General features: G+C 42.4%; 1 protein-coding gene across 1 annotated transcript; it reads left to right on the plus strand.

Moving 5' to 3' along the window:
* Positions 1 to 7865: 7865 nt before the first annotated feature.
* On the plus strand, positions 7866 to 9560 carry fzd7b (frizzled class receptor 7b). The gene has a single exon (XM_030781871.1). The coding sequence runs from the start codon at positions 7866 to 7868 to the stop codon at positions 9540 to 9542; it is 1677 nt and encodes a 558-aa protein (XP_030637731.1). The 3' UTR covers positions 9543 to 9560.
* The last annotated feature ends 6144 nt before the right edge of the window (positions 9561 to 15704 follow it).

A 15704-nucleotide genomic window follows, 5' to 3' on the forward strand; every position in this document is an offset into this window, starting at 1 on the left:
AGAGAAAGAAAGAAAGAAGGTTCGAGAGACACAGAGACAGAGAGAGAGAGAGAGAGAGAGAGAGAGAGAGAGAGAGAGATACACACAGAATAAAAACTAGAGAAGGACGGAGAGACACAGACACACACACACACACACACACGCACACACACAATGTCAGCACAGAAGAAGTTGTGCAAGTCTGAAAAGGTCCAAAGACTCCTGTCAGAAATCTGTGACGGTTGCCACGGTAACAGGCCAGTTAAGGCGCCAGGGATACAAGTTGACAGTTCAGTGAGTGGGAGCAAGGCCAACTAGAATCACACACACACACACACACACACACACACACACACTCATACACACACACACACACACACACACACACTCATACACACACACACACACACACACAGAGAGCTAGGGTACGTTCTATATTAACTTTTTTGAACCTTCACCTTGACTAATAATATAAATATGAGAATAAGATTATGAGAACTGTGACAGCTATTTTATTCTTTCCCTCACACACACACTCTTCTCTCTCTGTCTTTCTTTCTCTCTCTTTCTTTCTCTTTCTCTATTCGTCTGTCTGTCATTTCTCTCTCACTTTCTTTCTCTCTCACTCTGAAGGCTTCTTATTCCATTCTTATTCCTCTGTTTATTGCCAATGATCCAGTCAATGCCTCGTTCCAACGCTCTTTTCTTTCATCTCTTTGTACCGGGTCACCAAAGTGCTCTCTGTATATTTCCCTCTCTCTCTCTCTCTCTTTCTCACTCTGTCTCTGTCTTGCTCTCTGTCATTAAAAGGAAGGCTTTCTCTATATTTATAAATGGATGGATGCTTGGCTGCTCCTGCTATAAACATCTATAACATCAAATGAAGGAGAACAACTCTCCCTGTCTGTGTCACTGTTTCCAACACTCTCTCTGCCCAAACCGACATGGTCACAACACCAAACAGCCACCAGGTTTATACATCCAACATTAATACCTCTTGTCTCCCAGAACCTTTTGCTCTTCCAAACGCATATACAAACAGCGGTAAAGCTTATATAAGACACAGTTGTGTAACGGATATGAGGATGCATAAATCATTCTTTCATCACTCTCCTTCCCCCCCCCCCCTTAATTTCAAGTTTTGGTACTGCTGCCCCCGGAGTTGGAAATGCCCCTGTAAACTGTGGACAGATTTAGGCCGGCTGGACCCCCCCCCCCCCCACCACCACCCTTTTTCCAGTTTTCCTGCAATGCTCCCCCCGCTCACGCCGCTCCTCTCTGGGCAACCTAAACCGCAACGACAATCCCCAGTACAAATAACAAACATTTATGAACAAGCCTATAGACCGTGGTGTTTGTGTATATAGTAATATGTATGTATGAAAGGGAGACGAACAGAGAATGTGGTAGTTAAGTCCGAGGAGAAGAGAGAGAAACAAGAAAGAAAGAAAGAAAGAAAAAAAGAAAAAGAGGTCAACTGAAGATGAAATCAACGGTCGAGGAAGGCCATTCCGCGGATGATAATCATCCGGAGTCATCCACATATCCTAGAGTGCAAACAGCAGTCAAGAGATCAAGAGAGACGGATGCCAACCTGCCCTAAAAGCACAGCGGGGGCGCGGAGGGAGAATGGGACGCGTTGCCTAAAATGGCTCTGGCCCTGCGAGCTGTGTTTGGGTTATCAGCCTGGTCTGTTTACCCTGCCTCTCTGCAGCCACTGGCTCAAAGACACACAAGATAAATGAAAGGGATTGGCCCAGAGCACAGCAGGGCTTAGATGGCAGGCCACTCCACTGACTCCGCTGACACACAGCCCCACTGTATCCACAGCAGCACACTTCCAAAGAGAGAGAGAGAGAGAGAGAGAGAGAGAGAGAGAGAGAGAGAGAGAGAGAGAGAGAGAGAGAGAAGACTGGTTCAAAAGGTATACTGCTCGTATAGGCTGTATACATACCCAGCCTGTCATTAAAATTCTCTATGGAGTACAACAGAGTCTTCTATGCCACACAACCATCAGGACAGCATGCATAACCATAACACACACAATTAATTTAATAGTATGTGTGGATTTATCAGTGATGTTCCACAGCTCTGTGTGTGTGTGTGTGTGTGTGTGTGTGTGTGTGTGAGTGTGTGTGCGTGTGCACATGTGACCACTCCTTGTGTAATTTTAACTAACTATCAGTGTAAGGGAAGATACAGCGCCATTGTTTAGATGTGCTCAGATGAGGAATTTGCTTATCTTGTGTTAAACGAATATAAAAACCGCATGACTAAAAATCCACTCTCTCATCATGAAAAGGGCATCAGTAAACAATGTATTGACACTATGACCCTACAGTGACCTCCTGTTCCAGCAAACATGTCTCAGAGAGTTCTGAGAAAGATCCTACATACCGAGGGTGGAGGGGGACTGCTCTGACATCACAGTTAAAGGAAACATTTCCCTGTGCTTTACAAAAACTCACTTACACGGCAAGGCAGTTTCCCGTGTCCCAGGTGGAAGGCAACAGAAGGCAACAGTCGTACATTTTTGTGTGAAGGTTTCTTTCCCGTAACAACTTTCATACATAAGAGAAACTGTTTTGCCCTGTGTAGAAAGAGAGAGAGAGAGAGAGAGAGAGAGAGAGAGAGAGAGAGAGAGAGAGGATTGAGAAGTCATCGGTAGGCCAGAGGGACCGGGAGCGTGAAACTCTAATCCCAGCAAATCACACTCACGGCCTGACACACTTTCTCTCTCTCTCTCTCTCTCTCTTACCAAGTTGACTGCAGGGCTCATAGCCTTCAAAGACTTGTCAGGATTTTAATCACTTCAGTATATACCTACATTCACTATATCTGTAAATACACAGACATGAGCAGTAATTAGCTCAAGTATAGTATGCAATGGGAATTCTAAAAAGCTTTCACATTTAGCCAGATGCAACGCTTGAACCCAAAAAAAAAAAAAAAAAAAAGTAAAATCAAGATCGTCCAACAAGAAACATTCTTCAGCTGTTCTATTCCGTGAGAAATCTGACTTTTGTTCTTTCTGGCACATTGAGTAACCCTATCTCACTGAATACCCCCCAGAACTTGCTAACGCCTCACTTTGAGGTGATATCTCTTGCCTGTTTTTTTTTTTTTTTTTTTTTGAGTAAATCCAAAACACTTACTTTGACGTCCTGGAACCAAACCAGGAAACCATGAGGGCGCAGGAATCTGTTCCCAAAACTTGATGCAGAAAATCTGGGCTGGATGCTAAGGAGGTCTCTCACTCACAGTGCCAAAGATCACTTCAGAGAAACACATCTGCTGACATAGAAAATGAGTATATTTGATAGTCTGAGAAAAAAAAATAAAAAATAAAATAAAATCAGCATCAACATGAACACATTTAAAGATAATTATCCAATAACCACTTCCCTTCAGCTCTAATGTATGTAATTCTTAAATGTTAGCTGAACCGCCTCCGCTGATGTAAAATTTCTTTGACGCGGAAACATCAGGACGCGCCGTAAAACGTAACAGAAACCTATAGACGGACCGCGCCGCTGCGCCTCTGATGTATTTTTAAGAGCTTGGCACAGCGAGAGAGCCCGAGCTCTCTTATTGATGACAGAGGGGCCAGTGTTTTATTAATCAATACATCAACCTCAGCCGTCACATTATGAGCCCGGCTACATGATTAATTGATTGATCGGCTGCTTTTCCTGCTGAGGCCATGCTGTGATGAGCGCTCTGGAATCGTCTGCTCTACCCTGCATATTTTATTTATTTTTTTCTTGCCTCGTTCGACCGTCGGTTCCTCCTGTGTGAATTTCTTTTAGAAATGAACCTACCAGAAAGGGGGTCTGGGTCGGTAAAAACAACATAGCCAAGGCTCAGAACAGCTTACTTACTAATATCAAAACAACAAACAAACAGCATTGAGTTCAGTCTATTTTAATGAATTATATGATAGTTTTAGTTGTTAAATGATATTATCATGCTGGTCCCTCTCCCAGGACACCATCCAATTACACAGAGGAGCCAAATGGTTTTCTGGCTGGAAGACAGCAACAGAGCAGCGTCAAGAATGGCACATTGTTGTCACAGTTTGTGTGTGAGTGAGTGTGAGTGTGTGAACATGAGGATTTTACTGGGCAAGGGTCAAATACATGTTAATAATTCCAGTTTTGGTGACTTCTGTATAAGTCACTAGTACAGAAACTGTAGCTAGGAGAGCTTAAGTATTAAAATATATATTTGTTTATATTTTGAATATGTATTGGCTTTAGATTAGCGGGGTTGGGTAGAATGAGTGTGACTGGAATGTTTTGCAATGTTTTTTCTTTTTAAGGAGAAAACGATAAAACTTCATTTCCCACAAACCTGAGCACTTCCTGCCAGACAGCTGCCTTGAGTGATGAAGACCAGTGTGAGATTTGCTATCAAAGCAACAATATCAAAAACATCTGTGTGAAGGACTACAGAGAGAAGGTATGTGTGGAGGTGGGGTGGAGCAGGAGTTTTTGTAGAAGATTAATGAGAGGGGAAAAGGGAAAAGTAAAGGAGGGGGATGAAAGGATGAGGAGAAAGAACACAGCTACGAAGGGGAGGGAGAGGTTATCAGAGCCTACTGACGAAAGTAGATGTAGCTCTAAGGCCAGGAACCATATTATATTTCTCTCTTTTCTTTTTTTGTTTCTTTTTTTCTGAAAAAGGATTCATGTGTATATAAAACACACGTAGAACAGATACAGAAGAGCAAGAGCACGGAACGGTCCATGTTCTTAGGAGGGGACAGCTTTGAGCTTTATCTCGCTGAGCTCAAAGTGTTCCCATTTGAACATGCAGATGGGGGGGTGGGGGGGGCGCTGCATGCTGCAGATATGAAGCTGCATTTGTAGACCTCTGGGCCTTCTGCTCCACTGATGCCCCTGGGGAGGGAAAAGAGAGAGTATTTCAGCCTTCTTAAGTAGGGAACTGTCAGAGCACTACAGAGGGCGAGAGAGAGAGGGTTAGGGAGAGAGAGAGCAATAGTATTAGTACAAATGTTTAGATACAGTAAGATACAAGATGCTTTCCCCTTGGACAGATTAGATAGATAGATAGATAGATAGATAGATAGATAGATAGATAGATAGATAGATAGATAATATGTGTGTGCATGCGTGTGTGTGTGTGTGTGTGTGTAGCCAGAGAGCAGAGAGAGAGAACATATGGTAATGATGTTGTGGATTTAGGATGTATTCATGTGCATGCGTGACTTCTCTCTCTCTCCCGCTCTCTTACTATTTCTCACACACACAAATGAGAGGAATTTTTTCTTTTTTTCAGCAAGAGATTTGCCAGATTTCCTCTCCTTAGACATCCTGAAATAGGTAATGAGGGAGTCTTTGTAATTTCCCGTTTGTCTGACCTATGTCTCCAAATTAACACAAAACTCAGACAGAACTAACTGATGCGAACAAACTGTATAATAACAGGAGAAAAAACGTACACCATGACGGTAACGGAGTACCATCTGAAATTCTTCAACATCACTCCCTTAAATCCATCAGTACACAAACAGATCATTATGAGACGCAGAGCAAATTCAAAACATCCTGGAGAGATTAATCAGAATGAAATGAAACCTCATAACTGATGGTCATAACTGCTGCAGGCTAGTGTTGCATTTACTGTAAATATTTGGTAATGCCAAAAATACATTTTGCAGTTTCTCCTCTTCCTCCTCCTCATCATCTCCCTCAACTCCCAAGCCGGCAGTCATGACTCGGCCGTCACTGGTTGGATTCTCCTCCAGCCCTCGCATACCACCATGATTTACAAAAGACAAGACCTGAACAATAAACACAGCTATAAATACAGCCATTATTGCAGAAGTGTGTCACTGGCTTGGCTTCTGGTCTTCGACTCCAACCGCACAGACACGCTGTCTGTTCCTAAGTAGTAAATCATGTAGCATGACTCAATTTGTGCCCTTAAAATAAAAAAAGAAAGAAAGAAAGGGAGAAAACCCAATATACGCCTAATGTCAACACCTGGTTTTATGAGATGCACTGCAAAATTCACAGCTTACTGAAAGTCACCAATCCCAATAAATCTACCCTTGCTAATAACCCTTAATTTCTTATTCTTACGTTTTAACCTGTTCCTTCACTATGTTTTGTACAACTAAATTTCCTGTTCCAAATAATCAACTGAGCTAAAGTTATCAGTCAGTCGTGATTCCTCATACACTGAATATCCCTACAATTGTGGTCTGAGCTTTGTAGGGGACTGACGATATTCCACGGGATGGTGGCTAAAAATGGCTCATTCGAACATTTATTTTCCGACTGTTCTACCGTCGTAATCTGTGACCTGCAGTCTTGTCCAAGCACTGAAATATAAAAAAATGTGCAAGTTCTAACTAACGCACCTAGCCAAATGAGTTCTACTACTTTTTCGCTTATAACGTGTCTTAATTATGATACCTTTCCACAGTTTCGTGTACATTTGTTTGCAGTGAAGTGCCAAGACCGCCCACATCACCTCGGTGATGTCATGGCCCAGATGTAGACCCACGTCGACATCAGATTAGATTAATTAAAGTGAGGAGAGATAATTGTTACGTTATCGTTTCTGAATAGCCTCCATCGTGCATACCAGAATGGATGGTGGATTCAGACTGATACACATTTAGCTGTAGCCCAGTCTCGAAGGTTGCCAAAAAGTACGATAAATGTTTAATTTCAAATGTAAGCATTTAAATCTAGATAGGATTTTACGCTTGTGTATACATACATATAATATACACTTAAAATGTAGTGTAATATTAATAGTAAACCGTGAATTAAATAATCTGTGGAAATTTTAATCTAGAAAATTCATAGACAATTTCAAAAACCTCCCTCTACTCTATCCATGCTCTTTCTGTCACACCAGACACCAGAGAACGCATTAGCTTAAACAAAATCAAACAACGGAGGGACTCGCCAAAAGGCAATTTAAATAAAAATGAAAATTTTCTCAATCTAGCGGTATCTGCAATACTTTTAGGGCGCTTTTGTAATATGCCTCTGAAATACTCTTTAAGGAAAACTGCAGTGGTTCCACCCATTACCCTTGTGTATCCAATAAGGAACCGTGTGCTAAGAAAAACAAATCTTTCCATTGGTCAGGAGACATAGGTTTCAAGGCGCCCCACAGAGAGATACGAGCTCTGTGAATGAAGGGCTTCTGGAAACCGACTCGTCATTACTAGGGCAATGTGGAGCTTGAGTAGCTTCTTTATTACTGACTTTAGGATAGGCAATTGTGCAGAGGCAGTACGTCGACCCTGCCGTTGCCGTTACTAGTAGCCTGATTTAGGAGTCGGCGAATGCAAAGGACACAAAACTTCGTACATTTTAATTCAACGACGCTGAAAATAATGTGAAGAAGTACCATGCGAAGTTCCTAAATCGGACTGAATAGCCTACCTGAGTGGAAGCTGAGAATCGGGGAAAACAGTTTAGTAACTTTTCACCTTGTCTGCGATTTGCGTGTGGCTGAAATCAGTTGGACATTTAATCTAAGAAAGAAGAGGCTTTTTACATGCACACGTTTTGGGACAACTTTTTAAAGTGTGTGCTTCAGTCGCACTATGGAAAAACAAAAGAGCCAATAACCGTTTTACCGCAGAGGTGGCTCTACTATGAAATAAAGGAATGTACTGAGAAGAACGCAGTTCTGGAAAACTTTGTAAACACCCGTAGTTGGTCCTTCAGTAGTTTCTTTTCCCCCAGCAAACTAATTTTTTGGCACCCTCGTACATTCTGCTGGCACTCATTTTTATGTAAAGTCTGAATACTGGTGTTCTATTTGCCTCGTGGAGCCGTCCATTGTTGGACGAACTAAGATAAATTTCTGCGAACTCCCACAGCCTACTTTTTGTCATGGCGGTTTTTAAAACCTCGGACTTGATCCGGACGGTGCGTTGTGTGCTAGCGACTGCTTTCCTGCTGTTTCAGTCGTGTGCGGGCCAGTATCATGGGGAAAAGGGAATTTCCGTGCCAGAACACGGGTTTTGCCAGCCCATCTCTATCCCTCTCTGCACGGACATCGCATATAATCAGACCATCATGCCTAATCTTCTGGGTCACACTAACCAGGAGGACGCTGGATTAGAAGTGCATCAGTTCTACCCGCTGGTCAAGGTACAGTGTTCGCCAGATTTAAAGTTTTTCCTATGCTCTATGTATGCGCCAGTGTGTACGGTGCTTGAGCAGGCCATACCCCCGTGTCGGTCTCTTTGTGAGCGCGCCCGACAGGGCTGTGAGGCGCTGATGAACAAGTTTGGCTTCCAGTGGCCGGAGAGATTGCGCTGCGAAAACTTTCCTGTGCACGGAGCGGGTGAAATCTGCGTGGGACAAAACATGTCCGACGCCGGGAGTCCTACTTCCGACCCTACACCGTACCCACAAGAAGCCTTCACACCGCATTCAAACTTTGACCGACCAAGTCAGCCTTTCACTTGCCCGCTACAACTCACCGTTCCGACTTACCTAAATTACCACTTTCTAGGAGTGAAAGACTGTGGCGCCCCCTGCGAGCACACGCAGCCCCATGGCTTGATGTATTTTCGAGAAGAGGAGGTGAAGTTCGGACGACTCTGGGTCGGTATTTGGTCCATTCTGTGTTGCGTGAGTACCCTTTTCACTGTTCTCACGTATCTGGTTGACATGCGTCGGTTCCGTTACCCAGAGCGTCCCATCATCTTCCTCTCTGGATGTTACTTCATGGTAGCGGTGGCCTACACAGCAGGTTTTCTTTTAGAGGACAAAGTGGTTTGTATTGACAAGTTTCGAGATGACGCTTACAGAACAGTGGCCCAGGGTACAAAGAAAGAAGGCTGCACCATCCTCTTCATGATCCTTTATTTCTTCGGCATGGCCAGCTCTATTTGGTGGGTCATCCTGTCCCTTACCTGGTTTCTCTCAGCTGGGATGAAATGGGGCCATGAAGCCATCGAGGCAAACTCCCAATACTTCCACCTAGCAGCATGGGCAGTGCCCGCCGTTAAGACCATCACCATCCTTGCCATGGGGCAGGTGGATGGTGACCTTCTGACTGGGGTGTGTTACGTGGGCATATACAACGTGGACTCCCTCCGTGGCTTCGTCCTTGCTCCACTCTTCGTTTATCTTTTCATCGGTACGTCCTTTCTCCTGGCTGGGTTCGTTTCGCTGTTCCGTATTCGCACCATTATGAAGCACGACGGAACTAAGACGGAGAAGCTGGAGAAACTGATGGTTCGGATTGGGGTGTTTAGCGTGCTTTACACCGTGCCAGCCACTATAGTCATAGCCTGTTATTTCTATGAGCAGGCTTTCCGTGAGCAGTGGGAGAAAACTTGGCACATGCAAACCTGTAAGCGATTCGCTGTGCCTTGCCCAGCTAACAACTTTGCCCCCATGACGCCAGACTTTACTGTGTTCATGATCAAGTATCTGATGACGATGATTGTTGGAATCACTTCTGGGTTTTGGATCTGGTCTGGAAAAACTCTGCAGTCATGGCGTAGGTTCTACAAACGACTCAGCAACGGTACCCAAGGCGAGACGACAGTGTAATCTCTCTAGAATGGCTCACGAACCCACGGACTGCTGTATAAAAAAAAAAAGAAAAAAAAAAGTTATTGTTCATAGACGGAGCGAAGTTTACCCCAAGTTCTCCATATGGAATCTGAGGTGTTTGTCTCCACATGTATTTTAACCGAGACTTCTATTTTGGGCCCAGATTTTATAAGCAAGAAAAAGACTGTTTTTACGGGGACCCTTTGATTAAAAGAAGAAATCCAAAGAATGTTTTTTAAAATCTCTTTTCAGGAGGAGTTAATGGGTTATGGACTAGTGTGTCACATGTAAAAGATTATTTCGGCAAGAATGGAGCATGAGACGTTGTCATGACGCCTGTGTGTACATTTTAAATAATCATTTTAAAGTTGCTTTTCCCATTAGAGACAAGAGAGATGTGACGTTCTGTCTCAGTGGCCTTAAATGTTTGTTTTTTTTCCTATTTGGTGCCTTACAACGTTTAGCAATATCTGTAGATGTTTTTTTTCTCTCTTTGTTCATTTGACAGAAAAACAGAGTTTGTTTACTCCGTCTCTGAATCACCTGAGTCATTAAAAACATGTAATTAAATTGTTTAGGTCCATGTGTTCTCCTTAGGGAATTACCTGCAGTTTTACACTAGTAAATGTCCTACTCCCTTCTTCAGGCCTGGACAATCACCAAAAACAGGGATGATTGTGGCCTGAATAGGGTTTTAAAAAAATTGAAAGATGCGTTTGTATAGCTGCCAGATTGTGTAAACTGCAACAGAATGCATTTTATGTAAATAACATATTTTTTTGTGCTAAAGACTTTATGTATTTATGAGAAAAGTAATCTTGCTGTCTTTTTTTTTTTTTTTTGGTAACTTGCGATAAGACTTTATTTTTATCTGTACAGTTTCACTGAATAAAAGTGATTAGATTTTTAAAAATCCACTTGTTCATTGCTCAAATTTCTCTTCTTTCTGTTGTGTTCCATCTTTATATAAACCCAATCTTACCACCTATAATTACTGTTCCCAAGCACCAAATTTAGCGTTTTACAAGATTACTGAATTGGGAAACAAAAGTTGAATTTTCATCACTCAATTTTCAGTTCAATAAGAATACAGTAGTTCTGTGCTTGTACGTTACACACTGTCAAAGGGAAACTTCGCGTGTAACCTCGGCTGTGTGTTTCGTAAATCTTTTTTTTGCATAGTCTACGTCAAACAAAGGTCTAATGATCTCATTACATTTCACTATACAAACATCATCTGTGGTTCCGCATGTCTGTATGTGCTTTATTATAAACTAAAAATCAAGAATGCCAAGGACCGCGGAAAGATGATACACGATGGAGTCATAGAGCTAATTCATTTTGCGTTAACCCAAAACCACACATCCCAAACTGCAGCTCTGTGAGTTTAAGCCACCCTCACTTAGAGATGCTGTATTTAGTCCATTTCACATTGGTTAGGTGGTTACCTCCAGTCTAAGAGGCCTGTGGTGCTTGTTGGTTTTTCGAACAACCACAGTATTTTTTCACCTGGAATTCCCCCCCCCCCAATAAATCAACTGCTTGTGAATGCTAATGGTAAAAAACTGCGAGGACTCAAGACCTTGAGAACTGCCCTGCTTGCTTAAGAGAGAAAAGCACACAAAATGTTATGGCTCAAAATTTGTTGAGTGAGGATTTTTTTTCCCCTCTCTCTCTCTCTGCAGCATTCTTATGAAAAGATTCTTGTGCTTGCTAGTGCAGGATCATACATTCCTTCAAAATGAGATTTGAGAGTTTGTACAATACATTTTTATGTGGAATATTAACAACATAACATAAAGTCTTATCCTGGATCCTTGAAATGCACCACAAGACAGTTTTTGGTTCACTGTGAATTGAGGGCTATATCTCCACCTGTTGGCACTAGGTTACAGTAGATACTGCTACATGCCAAATATTCAGTTGGTGGTGTAATTTAGAACATTTGGTCCATACATAAAATTCAACAAAATGTTCTAAATTAGTTATGGGTTTCCTTAAAAGTCTGCACAGACCTATTTGCACAAGCCAGTCCGTTTAATGTGTGTTGAAAAATGATGGTCCATATGGAACTTTTTAAAATTGAAAAGTTTCTTCCAAATAGTGATGTCCTTCAAAGCCGAATACACATGTACATCACTGTTTTGTTGCCTCTGGAAACCTCCACCATATTCTAACTTTAATCTAGGTACAACTGGATATATTTCCACTGTTGGGTTTCTTCCCCAATATAAGATGAGTATTCCAACCACTCCAAAAAATGAACGGAGGAAGGGGTGAAAAACAGTGAGGGAGGGAGAGAGAGAGAGAGAGAGAGAGAGATGGGGAGGGTGGATATACAGAGGAAGAGTAAACATTTCTTTTAGGAGAGAGAAGAAGAGAAAGACAGAGATAAAGCCAGGGCACAATAGCCAATAAAAACAGGAGATAATGAGGGCCTGCGTGAAGTTTGCCACCCTGCTTTGGAGACAACAGGAAGTCCCAAAATGCTTTGAGTCAAATGATGATCCCTTCCCTTCCTTTCAGAGTGAAAGACAACACCTTTTCCATTCTTTACCATGGGAGCTCATCTCTCTGCTTTCTGTTTGTTTTGTTTTAAGGACAGCGTGGGTGTGGCGATTTGTGTGTGTGTGTGTGTATGTATGTGTGTTCAGTAGAAGTTAGTTCTTGGTGGGGGGGGGGGGGGGGTGGAGTGTGTATCCATGTGTAGATGCACTTATCTTCCGAGCCGAGGACTGGCGTCCTGTTTTTGTCCAGTGAGCTACATCATTCAAACAGAGAGATAAAAAAAAAAAGAAGGCAACTGGTCATAGCTATAAATCGCACAGAAAACCCTCATTGCTCTTGAGCAATTCTGAATCCAGTGACATTACGTTCTGTTGGGGTCCGACATCCCCCATGATAAATATCGTTATTGTTTTAAGTTTTTTGGTTAAGGTTTTGTTTTTTTTTCCACATAACGTGACCTATCGGAATCATATACTTCATTCAAACCATGACATGGCGCGTCACCGTAACAGGTTATTTTTCATGGTTCTAGAACGGATCATCAACATTCAAATCACATCTTCTCTCTCTTCATTCGCTTCCCTCTTATTTTTCATATAGGCTGAACAGCTACAAAGAACAGATAGAAAGCATTTGAGTGCCGAGACACTTAAAGCTCTTGGGAGTTGTGAAATTTCAAACATGAGCACTTGTAGTTGAGTCTTAGAGGAACTGTCTGTCAGTTTGACTGACACCGAGCGCTACGTGGAATCTCTCACATGAGTGCAGACTGTCACTCATAAGTTTGCCCACACTTAGACCACACATACACACATTCTCTGACACTTTTCACACAGCTGAACGGTATACTTAATTACAAAGAGATGGCATGAACGATAGAACAAATGAAGGAATGTTTTCTTTAAAAGCACACACCTTAATTCCAAGCTGTCGGTTTTGTTTGCGACCAGGGAAGCAGAAGAGCTCTTGTATTCAGGCTACTGACAGAATGCCTGACAGTCCCTGGAAGTCAGCATTTTAAAGTGTGTTTGGAAGCAAACGTGATTTTTGCGTGAACCAAAACATAGCCGTAAACATTTATACAGAAAACACTACACCCTTAAAATACAAAGTTACAGGGCAAAACTGTCATTATTAAGTTGTTCTGAGAGACAGGCAAAACTTTTATGCCTCGGGGGTCAGGTGAAGGTCCTTTACTACACACGTAGGTACTCCACCATTTTAAACCACAAAAGGTCAGTCACTTCGTCAGGAAAACCTTACGTCTGCATAAACATGTCTGTGGTTATCAGAAGGTTTCATTGAATCATGGAAGACCGAATATGTTTTCCGGAAGAGTCTTTCCCCTGAAGCTCAACTGCATTCATTCAGTTGAAGGGCACATCTGTTTGTTCAGATGTGGATGGTTAATTTCATTTTGAGATCTTTTGGATCCAATCAGTGGGTATACGTAGCTACGGGCAATTACCATTGCAGGCTCCAGGGCTTTAGTGGCCCTTCACAAGATTGTACGTGTGGCCCCACAACGCGGCAAAATCACACATTCTCCACAAAACCGTGGCTGAGTGGATGAACTGACTTATTTACTTGCGGCAACAACCACATAACAAGGTTTACACCACCTTCAAGATTCTACTGTGCTGCTTTTATGGGTTCTCCAAAAAAATCCTCTTTTTTTAATTCCAACGGAATGGAAAATGTATCACACAACTAGAGGATAAACTTAAAATCTAAAGCAACAGTCAACAAATATTACGCATTTCAAGGCACGATAAATAGACATTATGTACGCACACACTGCTGCACGGGGAATAGCATAAAGTATTAAAAATGAACGTGAATGAAAATAAATAAAGTTCTTTTACAATGAAATTCTTAATCAACACACTGAGTGCAAATTAAGTGACACTTGGAAAAAGTACTGTTGCACAATAAAACACTGCCCATTAGATATAGTGTTTGATCACATAAAGAAAAAAAAAAAAACGCTCCTGTCATTTCATAGGAGAAGGCAACAATACTGCAATGTGTTCAGTATACATAGACCTGTTGAAAAAAACACACATACGACTTGCAGTAAAACTGTGTTTCTTTCACCACGGAGGAGGTGTGGCCCCAAATGACCGAACGGTGTGTTTATGTCGGGAACCCGCTCTGGAAATTAAATTGTGATGAATTGTTCGCTCGGTTGATTATGTTATAGACTTACGCTACATTAACACAGCTGTAGTATCAATATGTTTATGTCCTTTCCAAAATAATACATTGAGAACGTCCACATGTGTTCATGTGCTTTCTACAGCAACATGGTTCTGGGGGTGGGGTGGGGTGGGGTGGGGGGGCACCTAGACAAAATGTGTAGCGTTGTCCAACGAGGTCTGCAAAAAAACCATGAAGGGTCTGACTCATCGCTTGTTTTTAGTCTTTAATAGTCTGGAGGATTTTAATATTAGAAACCGTATGGTATATTACTTTTCGGAGTTCTGGAGGCGGAGCTGGGGGGGCGGGGGGGGAAGCATGGCGCTGAAACAAAGAGGCCTGAGAAGAGAAGGGTTTTTTTGGGTCGTGAATTCCAGGATGTCATCTGAGACACAGCCACTGGAATAATGTTCAAGTCTTGCCCCCCCCCCCCCCCCCACCCCTTTGATCCTTATGAGTGTTAATGGTGTGTGCAGCCCTGTAAATTTAACCTGTAATCAAAGGGGCCCAGCGTGCTGTTGGAGCCATAGGTATTTAGTCTTATTACCACGTCGGACACCGTGCCGGTTTTTTTCCATGGAAATTTCAGTCATGACATGGATGTGTGTGTGCCTGTGTGCGTGTGTGCCTGTGTACGTGTATTTTTTCACCAGTATTAAATATGGCGTGTGATGAATTGATGCATACAGGTAAGTTTCTATATTTGTCGAAAGCAGTTTACTGAGCCGACAGTAACCGTTGCCAGAGAACCTGTTGAACATAAGAGAGAGAGAGAGAGAGAGAGCGCGAGTGTGTGTGTGTGTGTGTGTGTGTGTGTGTGTGTGTGTGTGTGAGTGGATGTGTGTGCGTGCGTGTGGTATGTGTTCTGTATTAGTAACATGCCACATCTGAAACAGTAACCGATCAGCAGGTGTGAAATAAGGTGGGAATGGTTGGATGGCATGGCAGCATGACTGCTGGTAAAGCCAAAAACAACACAACATAACAAAAAAAAAAAAAAGACAGTTGGATTCCTCTATATCCTTGAAAACCCCTGAGGGTTCAGTCATCTGTTCTGTCATCCTGCTCATCAACAGAGAAGGAGGAAGGAGGGGTTGGAGGGAAAGACAAACAGAAGATGAGAGAGATTGATGGGAGGTGTTACGTTTGTTGTAATATTATACTCATCCTGTAGTTCTGTGTGCTTTTCTGGTTTCTCCATATGACTGTCTGTTACCGGTGCTTCGCCTAAACTCAGAACTTTGAAACTGAGACATATTCCTACCTTCCAGCACGAATACACAGAATTGGTCTTGACCGGATATTCATTCGTACCGTAGCTTTAGGAAAGAGAGACTGAGGGAGGGAGAGAAAGTTAGAGTAAAGAACATGTTTTCTCCTGTTTGTGTCTTGGCTGGAATCTGCCATGTGTTTAATAAGTTCAGAGGCTTCTGTATTTTCTTGGAGATAACG

Source organism: Chanos chanos, chromosome 8 (genome assembly GCF_902362185.1).
Source record: "Chanos chanos chromosome 8, fChaCha1.1, whole genome shotgun sequence".
In the NCBI taxonomy this organism is placed as follows: Eukaryota; Metazoa; Chordata; class Actinopteri; order Gonorynchiformes; family Chanidae; genus Chanos; species Chanos chanos.

Bases quoted from the DNA above. Each gene is read 5' to 3' on its own strand.
- fzd7b (XM_030781871.1), top strand. From the start codon at position 7,866: ATGGCGGTTTTTAAAACCTCGGACTTGATCCGGACGGTGCGTTGTGTG.